Source organism: Lepidochelys kempii, chromosome 10 (assembly GCF_965140265.1).
Source record: "Lepidochelys kempii isolate rLepKem1 chromosome 10, rLepKem1.hap2, whole genome shotgun sequence".
Lineage (NCBI taxonomy): Eukaryota > Metazoa > Chordata > Testudines > Cheloniidae > Lepidochelys > Lepidochelys kempii.
Genome location: NC_133265.1, coordinates 45,042,554 through 45,055,273, shown reverse-complemented (window position 1 = coordinate 45,055,273; position 12,720 = coordinate 45,042,554). Strand labels below are relative to the sequence as shown.

Here is a 12,720-nt window from a genome sequence, read left to right as displayed (position 1 = left end):
CTGTTGCTTCAGTTTCCTCCTGCTACTCATCTTCTGTCACTTGGTTTCTTTTTGTTGCCCATGCTGGTGGATGGGTTTTCCAATATCAGATTGTCAGAGCTTCCAATCTGCCTCCTCTTTGTCCCTCCAGCACCGTTGGTGACCTGCTTCCATTATTGGAACCCAGTATGAGATCAGGGCACCTGCTGGGAAGTTAGATCATATTGGCATTCATTCTTTCTGACAACAAACAGTGCCAGTAAAGTGTACCAATTAATTCCAGCTGTGTACATTGAGATGACCCAGTCCTTACTAATGAGGTATTGCTGGTCTCTGAAATGGGATATTTAAAACCCTGCTGGAGCTGACTTGTCCCAGTGCTACTCATGCTTTGCTCTTTGAATTGGTTCTGTAGTGAAGAAAGAGAATACCCTTGAGCTGGACTTCTCTTTTCTAAAAGAGACAATACATTCTTTTTATGGTCTTACTTCAATTGTTTGGATCAAATACGAAGATCCATTAAGTATTTCAGCCCACAGAGGTCATCCTTTCAACACTGTAAATGTTTGTGTAACTGTTGAACATAAACATAAAAATTCTAGTGGCTAGACATGCAGTTTCTGCAGGTATTTTAAGTACCTCACTAATTTGTTCCAATGACTGGCAGGCTACAGTATAAATCTCCAAAATTAAGTGAACATAAGTGAACAAACATTGTTTTAAAAAATATAGAATAATCTTTGACAAACAGTACTTTGTGTGAACAAAGCTTTAGTTATACTGGACAAGCTTTAGGTATACTTCATAGTATGCTAGTAACAGTTCAATAGGATTAAGTTTTAGTAATAAGAAACCTCTGTACAACATTCATTGCATTTTTAAGAACTGGGGAGTGCTATTGTTTGTTGTGAATCATGTATTGTGTGGATTAGCTGGATTTTCCTAAAGGTACAGTAGAGGCAAAAGTTACTGTAGTTGTGAGTTTGCTCTAATTTTACATGTCCTCCTGTTACGTTTATAAGAAGCGCATGGGATCTTTTTCAGGGAAAAAGGCAATACGCCACATTTATAGAGAATACAGCAGTTAGCATATGCTTTTCAGTCTCTCACACACACACCCACCGTGCACACAGTCCTGCCAGTTGAAGTTTATAGTTACCAGTCCAGAGTCTGGATCAATCTAGTGGCCAGCCAGGTTGGTCATAGAGGGGAGCCAGGCTCTGTCAGTTGCGATCCGATGCTCCTGGAGTTGTGGCAAGACGAACCCAAAGTCCCATGGCCAAGCACCCTGTTCGTATAGTCTTTTTTTCTCTGTTGAAGTCTATGGATTTTGCTGTGTCAGTTTGTGACCGGTTACTCCTTAATTGGTGTATCTTTTAATAACATTCCAAAACACCTCCAAGAGGGTCATTCCATCCTGGTTTTGATTTAGTCAATTGTCTTGTATTTAGGGGTGCCAGCCTCCACCTCACGGTTGTCAATCTGCCCTTCCTCACTTATGGATGCGTGTTGATGGTTCTCTGGTTAAGTTTCTTCACTCCTCCTTCCTTGACCATCTGACTTTAACAATGGCCTTCACACCTTATCTTTTCCTGATGCATGCATTCGTCATTCCGATGAAGTGAGCTGTAGCTCACGAAAGCTCATGCTCAAATAAATTGGTTAGTCTCTAAGGTGCCACAAGTACTCCTTTTCTTTTTGCGAATACAGACTAACACGGCTGTTACTCTGAAATGACACAAAACAGTCATTTACAGAGGCCTTCAAAGGTAGACAAACAGCAGTGTTCTATGTTGAGCAAGAAAGGCATTGTAAATTAAATTTTACTAAATCTTGTAATCAAAACAGTTCACATTGCGGCTCCGGCCTTCAACATTCCTCTAGTCTCATTAACATAGACACAATACAAAATCCTGTCTCTTACTTACTAAACCTTAAAACAAAGAAATGTATATTTAACTAGAGTGCCTAATTTATAATGCATATAGGAAACCATAGTAGACATTATAACTTATCCTAAAACAAAAGGGTGACCATAATTAGTCATAAGGATTGTTCTGGTCTGTCCCTGCCTTAACATCAGTACAGACACTGGCAGTCTGTCAGATGAGTTTCTACAAATGTCCCTGAGGGTCATTCCTTTCTACTATTCAAAAAGGGTGGCTGGCAGGATGATCAAATCATACATTAATTCTTATAGTAGAAATACAAAAGCCTGCTCCTACACTCCTTCACCCCAACTTTGCTCATGTGGAAGAAAATAGTATGTGATCAAGTAACTAAAAATGGTATAAGGTACAAGCATGCAGAATTAAGGTATATGGGCTACCTTAATTCTGGCACTTCCTAAATTTTGGGTACATGATTCTTGCAACTTAACTTCCAATATAGTCTTTTTGCCTGGAACAAATTATATGTTATATATACATATTTGATCCCTTAAACATCATGTAATATACTGTTCTGTGGCTCTTTGGCTTCACTGATGTCTGAGAACAAATTGTTTAAACAAACATCTAATTCTTGTCTATATGTATAGTTAATGTTATCTGAGCAGCTGGTAATCTATCTTTTGTATGTTAAAAATGGACAAGTCAATTTGGCATTGGGCTGAACTCTTTGAGGTTGTGTTTCAAAATAAGTATCCCCTCTCCCCGTTTGTCTTTTGAAACTGTTTGTGAAGCAAAGGCTGAAAGCATATTCTATAATAAAATACAATGCTTCTGCTGCATTGTCTCAAACAGATGCAAAGAGGCTGAGTTCCTGTACTAGAAGAAACCTTGGAGCACTAGCTGTTGGCCCATATCACATAATATTGAATCAACTCTATGTAGTGATCAATTGGAATTCTTTCACAGGGCAGCAAATTCAAGAAGTACAACTCTGCTTTGGTTAGTTCAGTGAGTGTTCAAATCAGACCTTGTGCAACAGGAATCTGCAAGATCAGCCTTGTGTTGACTGAGCCATTGTTTCCCCCTTTCTGGTGCCCTTTGGAAAACAATTTGTGTTTATCATCCAACATTGTCATCAGAGTTGAATATACATTTTCTTTTATGGGCATATTGAAAATGTATTCCTGTGCCTTTTTGCGGTCAGAGAACTGACTACAGTTAGCAACCACTTACAAGGGTTTTGTGTATGATTTAGCAAAATAATTTTATGGATAAGTTTAACTGATTAGATAAATTTCTTATTTCATCAAGTGAAATAAGATATAAAGATTAAAAATCTTTGCATTACTTATAGTGCTTATGTGTGTTTTGAATTATAACTCTTACTAAAATGCATGTATATTAACATAAACCAGATTATGTAAAGCTATGCTGAAAACAACATACATTGGTTTACAAAGGAGCCCTTTCTTGACCATATTTTTTTTTTAAAGTAAAAAGGTTTTACCTCTTTGCAGCTGCTTGAACTAGTCAGAACATAGACTTGTTTGGGGTTCATGGCCCCCAAATGTTTAGTGTAAAGGAGGGAACTTCTTACAAATTATATCTTCTATGACCCAAACTTTTGCAGTGCTAGAATTAGGTATTTCATGTGCTTATAGTATTTGTTGCCCTAAAATCCATATGCTTTACAAAGGCTTTCTTTGAGAAGAACATGTACTGTTTTGCACTTCTTTCCATCCATATCAATAAATACATGTGGAAACTTTTTTCTGCTTGCTGTGCAAGATCTGTAATGGGGACTATGAGTTAAGCGATAAAAATAAAGCTTGGGGACAACAAAGGGTCTGACTTGACAGGAGTAATACTAGTGCAGTCCTGCTCACTTGTTTAATTTTTTCCCCTGTTCTTACAGCTGAAGGCCTTCCCCAGGTGTATTACTTTGGCCCATGTGGAAAGTACAATGCCATGGTACTAGAACTACTTGGTCCTAGCTTGGAAGATTTGTTTGACCTCTGTGATCGAACTTTCACTTTGAAGACGGTATTAATGATAGCCATCCAGCTGGTGAGTAGTGACGTTGCTGGCAGGGCCTCTGCCACCTTTTTGAACTATTCCAATTTGTGTTATATCCAACAATATCTTAACTATTGATGGTGTGACAGGGTCGGGCCAGATGGCTATAGGAGAGTAATAGAAGGCAGATATATCAGCCCCAGGCTCAGTAGGTCCCCTTTCCCTGGGTAAGGTAACAGGGAAGGTTCCAGATCAATCAGGAACCTTCTGGAGACAATTAAGACAGGCTGATTAGAACACCTGCAGCCAATCAAGAAGCTCCTAGAATCAATTAAGGCAGGCTAATCAGGGCACCTGGGTTTTAAAAAGCAGCTCACTTCAGTTTGTGATGCGTGTGTGAGGAGCTGGGAGCAAGAGATACTAGGAGCTGAGAGTGAGAACGTGGACTGTTGGAGGACTGAGGTGTACAAGTATTATCAGACACCAGGAGGAAGGTCCTATGGTGAGGATAAAGAAGGTGTTGGGAGGAGCCCATGGGAAAGTAGCCCAGGGAGTTGTAGCTGTCGCACAGCTGTTCCAGGAGGCACTCTAGACAGCTGCATTCCACAGGGCCCTGGGCTGGAACCTGGAGTAGAGGGCGGGCCCAGGTTCCTCCCAAATCCTTCCAACTCCTGGTCAGACACAGGAGGAGTCGACCTGGACTGTGGGTTTGGAAAAACAGCCAAGCTGAGGGCTGCTGTGAAGCTCCAAGGCGAGAAAATCCGCCAGTAAGCGCAAGACCCACCAAGGTAGAACAGGAACTTTGTCACAATGGGTAAAATTAATAGCCATTGGCCTGTCAGCCCTTGCTGTAATACTCTCTTGAAGGATTTATTACTCAGACATAACAGTCTGAATGGGGTACAGAATCTCTAGATATGGGAGAAAACTACTACTTCCTCCAAATTTGAATAAAATTCTTATTTAGGAGGGACGGATGGTTAGTTCTCTGCTCTCCCCACTCTGTATTAAGCTTTGATTAGTCTTTAATTACTTTCTGGATCATTAATATGTACGGATATTACCACTCCTTAAGTACAATTGGTCAGAGGGTCATTGAATGCCTAGTCCTCAGCTGAGAGATTGTGTTGTTGCTGTCCTGAGCATTGAGAGTAAATCAGAATGGGGAACTCTGTAAGGTTCCAGGATGTACTTGAGGGAAAGATTCCGTTAGCAAGAAAAAGTCAAGTTGTAACTATGCTATTAAACCACTTAATGACTTGTTAGCTGAGGAGTAAGTTCATATTAACACTGAATTACTCCATGCATTTAACTGTAACTATGGTGCCTTGAAACATTATAGCATGACATGAAACAAATGCAGGGAAACATACACTGTATTAAAGTAACACTAGTCCTCACTAACTGATGTAAATAGTGGGGTTCAGAATCCAGGCAGTTGGTAACTCACAACACCACCACCTCCCTAATGATCAATGTGTGTGCCATGTCCAAGTATTGAAGTACAAAGTGAGACAGGTTCAGTGACAGGTTTTAATTTTGATTTCCTTGCTTATATTGTGCTTTACAGTGAATCTGAATTAGAACACTATTTTAATTCTTATCTTGACGTAGCCATTGACTTGCTATATGGAAACATCACTTTGCCTGTTTGTGACTGTTTTTCTTCCCATCCCATGTCTTATCTATTTAGATTGTAAGCTCTTCAGGGCAGGGGGGACTGTTTCCTTCTATGTTTTTGTACAGTGCCTCACACAGTGGGGCCCATATCTCAGTTGGGCCCTCTTGATGCTACTGTAACAACAATAATTAAAAATAATAATGTAGCTGTTCTGTATATTGTGTCTGAGAAGTGCACTGTCAGTTCAGATCTTTAAGTTAATTATCAGAGGGAGTTGAGGAATGAAAGATCACTTGGGCCCAATGTGCACTACCATAGTAACTATGATCATGGCTGAACTTACCAGATCCATTCTTGTTTGTATAGCACAAATAGGTTACAGCTGTGAAAGAGAACCTAGCAGTTTTAGCCTAGCAGTTTGGCCATACCACCATCTACATTACAAATGGTAGTACCATTTTCTTCAGGAGAGTCTGGTCCCTTTTCTCCTGAGCTATGTTTTCTTTTCCAATTTCACCCACTGTTCTCAGCAGTTTGATCTGCAGGGTTGGCCTGAGAGTCCAAGAGCAACCCAGATGGTTCCTATAATGGTCCCCTTACTTTGCACTCTCATCTAGATCAGCAGGACTAATCACTGTGACAGACACATCTCAGGCTCTTTGGTGCACGTGCAGCAAGTTACAAACTGACAGAAAGCTTCAGCATCTTGTTTTTCATGCCAAGGGATCAACTTAATACTTCCTGTGACATATTTAAAAATAAATTTGTTCTATGAATAAATATGAAGAGCTAAGTACATATAGCTTGGCTAAGAAACAGCTAGGGGCTAGAATGGGGGACTTAGATTTATAGATATGTGAAGGGAATAAACAACGAAAAGGGAAAGGAATGAGTTATTCAAGGAATGTAATTAGGAGTAATGGGAGAAATTACAAAGTAATTGTTAAACTCTATATCATGAAAATCTTCCTGGCAATGAGACCTATTAAATTGTTGTATAGAATCTCTAGGGAAGAGATGAAAGCCTCTTGTTTAGAACATTTAAAATTAGACTACATGATAGGAAATAATCCTGCCTTGGCAGGAAGATTAACTAGGTGGGTCTTAATGTCTTTGCCGTCTCCAATTTACACTCATATACAATGAGATGGAATCTTAGGGGCTTTTTTTTCTTACTATAATACACCCTTAAAAGTAGTGTAATAAATGTGTGTGTTGAAGCAGTTTTCTCCCTTCCTTTCCCACTGAGAATTTTATAAGTATATAAATCCTGAATAACTCCTTCATCATGGATGCTTTATATTGTCCCCTTAACAATATCAAGCTGACATAGCATTCTCCTGGCCACCGCTGCAACAGAATCCCAAGATAATTTACTTCAAGGAAACAACATTCCTGAAGTGAGGCAAAGTTTTAAAGTTTAAAATGGCTTCTTAAGTATTGCCAGTCCCAAAATTCACAAACCATAAGTCAGATCCCAACAGATTGCAATTATTTAAAATGATCAGATCATGCATGTGGTCTGTATTCTGATTTTTGACCTACCCTGCCCACCCCAAGGTGTGTGACTACAGCATTGTCAAGCTATCAACTGAATCATGAGTAATGCGATTTTAGTCTTTGTTGTTAACATTCTTGCTAGAGAAGCCAACCAAGATCAGGTCCCCATTGTGTTGGGTACTGGACAAAGAGGAGACAGCCCTTGCCTCAGAGATTGCAATCTAATGCAAATCATAGTGGTGAGATATTGATGCGGAAACATGACATGTACCCACTGAACCCATTTCATATAGGGGTCACCAAACATCCATCACATAAGAACGGCTTTTAATACCTGTTGAGCTGATCTGGATTCAAACAGGTGAACTACAAATCGGACTGTGTACTTCATTAGCAATGCCCTGCGGCATATCATCTCCCACAAACACTAATGATACACCTTTGAGAAGAGCGATTGCTTTCTAGAAAGTAACGCTTACTAAATCAAGCTGTGATCTTTTGGCGCTTAAACAGGCACGGTCTTCCATTCTCTGGACACAAACAAAATCTCCCACATGTTGCTGTCACTCACACTAGAGTAAAGTGCCCCATCCGATTCTTAAAGGGACAGCTCCTATTAACCAAAATACAAATGCTAAACATACAATAAAACCGATATAACACAACTTCCAAATTCACTTCTAAATACAATGCTTTATGATATAAAATCAGTCCAACAATTACTCCTGGATGCTAGCACTAATGCTTACACATACATACTTTTTTTTTTTTTTTTTTTTTTTTTGCGTCCAGAGGTCATCAGCGCATTGAACTCAGAACCTTCATATCGACAACACAGGTCTCCTCTGCTTCAGCTATAAAGACATGGGTATAGCCATACTGGATTAGACCGAAGGTCCATATAGTCCAGTATCCTGGAAAATATAGAAGTAACCGGAGTGGAGAAGCATGCTGTTTTCTCTGTATGGACCAGCCCATACAGGAGAGACAACATACACTCTGCTGGAGGGTTACACAACTATTAGTGAGGTGGTAGTGGAATACTGGGCATCCTATAAAGGACAACTACTGTGTTAATTAAAAACCCTGTGATTTGGAAAATCTGCCTTGGCTTATGTGGACTAGATAAGTTTGTTGCAATAACTGTCTCCTGGCATGGTGTAGAAGTGGAGAGTGGATGATAGCTGAACATGGAGCCTTCCAGTTTATAGGACTAAAGAATTGGAACTATAAAAGAAATTCTACTGCTTTTTCTATCTTCCCTCCCTTGCACTTCATGGACTCTGGATGTAAAGGAGCCAGATCAGTATCTTACAATGCTGCTGGAGTGCATTAATTCAGTGACTACATAATCTAAAAAATGTTTGATCTTTCCAAACTCCCACTTTGTCTCCACCTACACATCTTGCTGTGAAAGTACTTTTTAAAAAATAAATTGAAGAAGGTAGTACTGGTTTTCATTTGAGCATCAGCTCGGCATCCTTTTTTTTTCTTTTTCTTTTAAAGTTGACCATCCCAATAAATGACCTATCCTAGTAGTAAAGACAAAGTACTCATACTGCATTTTAAATCTTACTTTGTCTGGGGGTTAGCCAGCTCTCCAGTCCCTTTTAAAGGGACACTTTTCCAGGTTGAACGTATTCCAAACATACCTTTTGATCTTCAAACCTACCACTGTGTGAAACAAATGATTGAGATGTGTGACAAATGGCTGAAATGTGGAACATCTGTTGTGTTATGCATCATACCATAATTATTTAATAATGATTGTTAACTATAAAACAATCTGATTTAAAAGATTTTTTTTCTCTGTGTGTATTAAATTACTTTTTAAAAGAAAACTAAAAAAAGTTTCAGCATGTAGAAATGAGTTCTTTGCATGGCATCTGCGTATTGCCATTTATGAGATCAAGGCACTCACGCTTTGAGCTCCTAGAATCATCTAGAAAACAGTGTCTTTCGGGTCCACTTGCCTATCCTTTCCCCTTTTATCCTGGATGGCTCCAAGAGTATAAAATGAAGAGTGGCCCAACCACCCTTCAGTTCCTTCTAACTTCTGACAGTCCAGTGAGCTTAGATTGCACACACCATCCTCAGTGCTTTCCTCATCAGTTTTTCTTATTTCTATTTCTTCTCTTTTGGGGCAAATTTTGTTTATAGCTTGTTAGTTTTTTCAGTCACATTTTTCTTCTAAAAGTAAAGAGGAGATGCCTGACTGGCATAGGCTTTGTCTGCACTTAAGGGTAGGAGGGCTGCCGCAGGCCCCCCCTACTGATGATGGAGGCTCCCTAGGCCTGGTCAACTAACTCTGGCAGTCTGTAAATAGAGCTTGGTTTAGGGATCTTTAAATAGAGCTTGGTTTAGGGATAAGGTCCCCTGGTCTGTTCAAGGTGACCTAGGAGAGTAAGTTATGTGCCTAAACCATCTCTCTGGACATTGGATCTGGATCTTCAGAACTCAGATCCTTCAGCCAAGTGTTGACCTGAGGCTGCAGAGCATGGATGCAGGGGTCACGAGATCCAGAAACCACAGCCAAGTTGGATCCATAGTTGACACATTTGGATCTGAATCCAGAGGCAGAAACCAACTTGCAGCTGGATCTAACAGTCAAACATGAATCCAGTGTTAGCATTTGGATCCAATTTTGACAGCCATACAGGAATAACTGCTAACCACAGTTGCCAAGAAGGGATCACGTTGGCTGGGATCCAGCCAGCATGAAGATCAACTGTCACTTGTCTAGTGGTTCTGTACCCCCTGAGTCCTGGATCTACTCAAGTTGTTAAGGTCCAGTACTGCAGTTCCAACAGTATGATCTTTGTGAACTGCTTTCCATATTGATTCTGTGTACGCCATAGTGGTATGAGCAAGCAGATCCATTCTGGAGATCCTCACGACACTGGAAGGGGGAAACACATTAGTCTTTTAGAACAAATTTTGAAGGACAGATTAAATTCACAGGTAATTGGAAAAGCAGATGTAATCCATTTGCGTTCACCAAAGGTAGATCATGCCAGACTAACATGATATTCTTCTTTAAGAAGATAAGTGATTTTTTTTTTAGGCAAGGGAAATGCAGCAGATCTAATATACTAGGACTTCAGTAAAGCATTTGACGCTGTAAAATTAGAGAAGATGGGGATTCGTCAAGAATTGTAAGGTAGGTAAGGAGAAAAGGAGTACTTGTGGCACCTTAGAGACTAACCAATTTATTTGAGCATAAGCTTTTGTGAGCTACAGCTCACTTCATCGGATGCATGAGCTGTAGCTCACGAAAGCTTATGCTCAAATAAATTGGTTAGTCTCTAAGGTGCCACAAGTACTCCTTTTCTTTTTGCAAATACAGACTAACACGGTAGGTAAGGATTTGGTTAAAGGGAAGAAAGCAACCAGTTGCTCTGAAAGGTGAGCAGAGAGACTGAAGGGAGGTTATTAGTGAAGTTCCTCAAGGATCAATCTAGGGACAGATTTATTTAATATTTCTGTTACTAACCTTGGCACGAAAGTAGAAGTGTGTTAATGAAACTTATTCATGTTACAACGTTGGGAGACATTGTCAATACAGAGAAACATCAGAATATTATGTAGGAAGAACTGGATGACCTTGAAAACTGGAGTAACAGAAACGGGATGGAATTTAAAATGCAAGGTCATGCACTGAAGGTCTAATAAGAATTTATGCTATATACTGGAGTATCATCAGTTGGGAGCGACACAGGAGGTGAGAGACTGAGGTGTGTTGGTTAATCACAAGATGACTGAGCTACGAAAAAGGCAAATGTGATCCTAAAATGCATCAGGTAAGGCATTTCCAGTAAAAATAGAGAAATATTTCAACTATTCCCATATTGACTGGATAAGTGTCACCTCAGGACAGGGTGTAGAGAAGTTTCTAGACATCATAAATGACTGCTTCTTGGAGTGGTTGGTCCTGGTACCCACAAGGGGAGAGGCAATTCTTGATTTAGTCATAAGTGGAGCACAGGATCTGATCCAAGAGGTGAATATAGCTGAATCACTCAGTAACAGTGACCATAACGTAATAAAATGTAACATCCTTTTGTGGGGGGAGATACCAAAGAAGCCCACCACAGTATATTTAACTATAGAAAGGGGAACTACACACAAATGAGGAAGCTAGTTAAATGTAAATTAAAAGGTACAGTCACAAAAGTGGCATGCTTGGAAGCTGCATGGAAACTTTTTTAAAAACATCATAATAGAGACTCAAATCAAATGTATACCCCAAATTAAAAAACATAATAAGAGGAACAAAAAAGTGTCACAATGGCTAACCAACAAGGTAAAAGAAGCAGTTAGAGGCAAAAGGGTATTCTGTAAAAATTGGAAGTCAGATCCTACTGAGGAAAGTAGAAAGGAGCATATAAACGCTGGCAAATCAAGTGTAAAACTATAATTCATCATCATCATGTTCCTATTATGCCTCTGGCATTTAGGGCTGTGATGAGGCTCCTCCCCTTCTGTCTGTTTCTGGCAAGTCTTTCAATGGTTCCCCAGCTGTGCCCCAGGTTTTTCAGGTCGGCTTCCACAGCTCTTCACCATGTTGGTTTTGGATGGCCTTGTTTTCACTTGCCTTCCTGTGTTCTCTTATTGCTACTCTGGTGATGGAATCAGTTTCCATCTGAAGCACATGATCGATCCATCTCCAACGCCTCCTGGCAATGATGGTGCTCAGATCCTCTTGGCTGCAGTGTGTCAATAGATCTTGTTTGAGATTGTTCTGGGCCAAAAGATGTGGAGGATTTTTCTGAATCAGATTGTATGGAATGAAGACAGTTTGGTCATGTCCTACTTCCTCATTTCCCAGCATTCTGCACTTTAAAGTAGTGTTGAAAGTATGCAGCTCTGTGTTGAAAGTATGCAGCTCTGATAAATCATGAGTTTGGTTTGGGGTAGTATTTTGATGATTTCCAGACTGTATTTAAGCTCCTGAAGGTGTTCCTGGCTTTATTGATTTTGTTACGGATGTCCTGGCTTGTTCCACCATCCTGGCTGATGATGCTGCCCAAGTATGTGAATGTTTCTACATTGGTGAGAACATCCTCTCTCCGTACTGGTGATGGTGAGGCTATATTAAAGGTCATGATATCTGTCTTATTGCGGTTGATTTTCAGTCCAATTTGCTGGCTGAATGCTTTGAATCAAGTTGTTTTTTCTTGTATATGGTGTTGGGTTTGTGATAGAGAGACATCATCTGCGAAGTCTAGGTCTTCAAGGAATGAGAAGAGTATCCATTTAATGCCTCTTGGCATGTCTTCTGTTGTACGCTGCATTACCCAGTTGATGGCAATGTTGAAGAGGATTGCAGACATGACACACCCCTGACATACATTGTTTTGACTTCAAAACTGAGCTCACTGTGATCAACACTGCATGTAAAGTTGAAATAGAAGCTTTTGATGACATTGATTATATGGAAAGGAATTCCATATGCCCGTAGAATGCACCATAGGCTGGTCCTGTGAATGCTATCAGTTAGGTAGGCCAAAAAAAAGAATTTGAAAAGTAACTAGCAAAAGACTCTCAAACTAACAGCAAAAATTTAAGTACATCAGAATCAGGAATTATAATTAAGTTTTTAAAAAAAAGTTATGTTTTTATGCAGGATAGGTCCATCAGTGACTGTTAGCCAACATGATCAGGGATGCAACTCCATACTTTGGGTGTTCCTAAGCCTCTGACTGCCAGATG

At 39.9% G+C, this 12,720-nt stretch overlaps 1 protein-coding gene across 18 annotated transcripts in view; it reads left to right on the top strand.

The window, feature by feature from the left end:
* Nucleotides 1-12,720, top strand: part of CSNK1G1 (casein kinase 1 gamma 1) — a 258,268-nt gene that overhangs the window by 166,924 nt on the left and 78,624 nt on the right. For all 18 annotated transcript variants that reach the window (XM_073363225.1, XM_073363224.1, XM_073363223.1 and 15 more), the window contains one exon: nt 3,787-3,938. In XM_073363225.1, the coding sequence (XP_073219326.1) occupies nt 3,787-3,938 (152 nt within the window). The remainder of the gene's footprint in view (nt 1-3,786; nt 3,939-12,720) is intronic.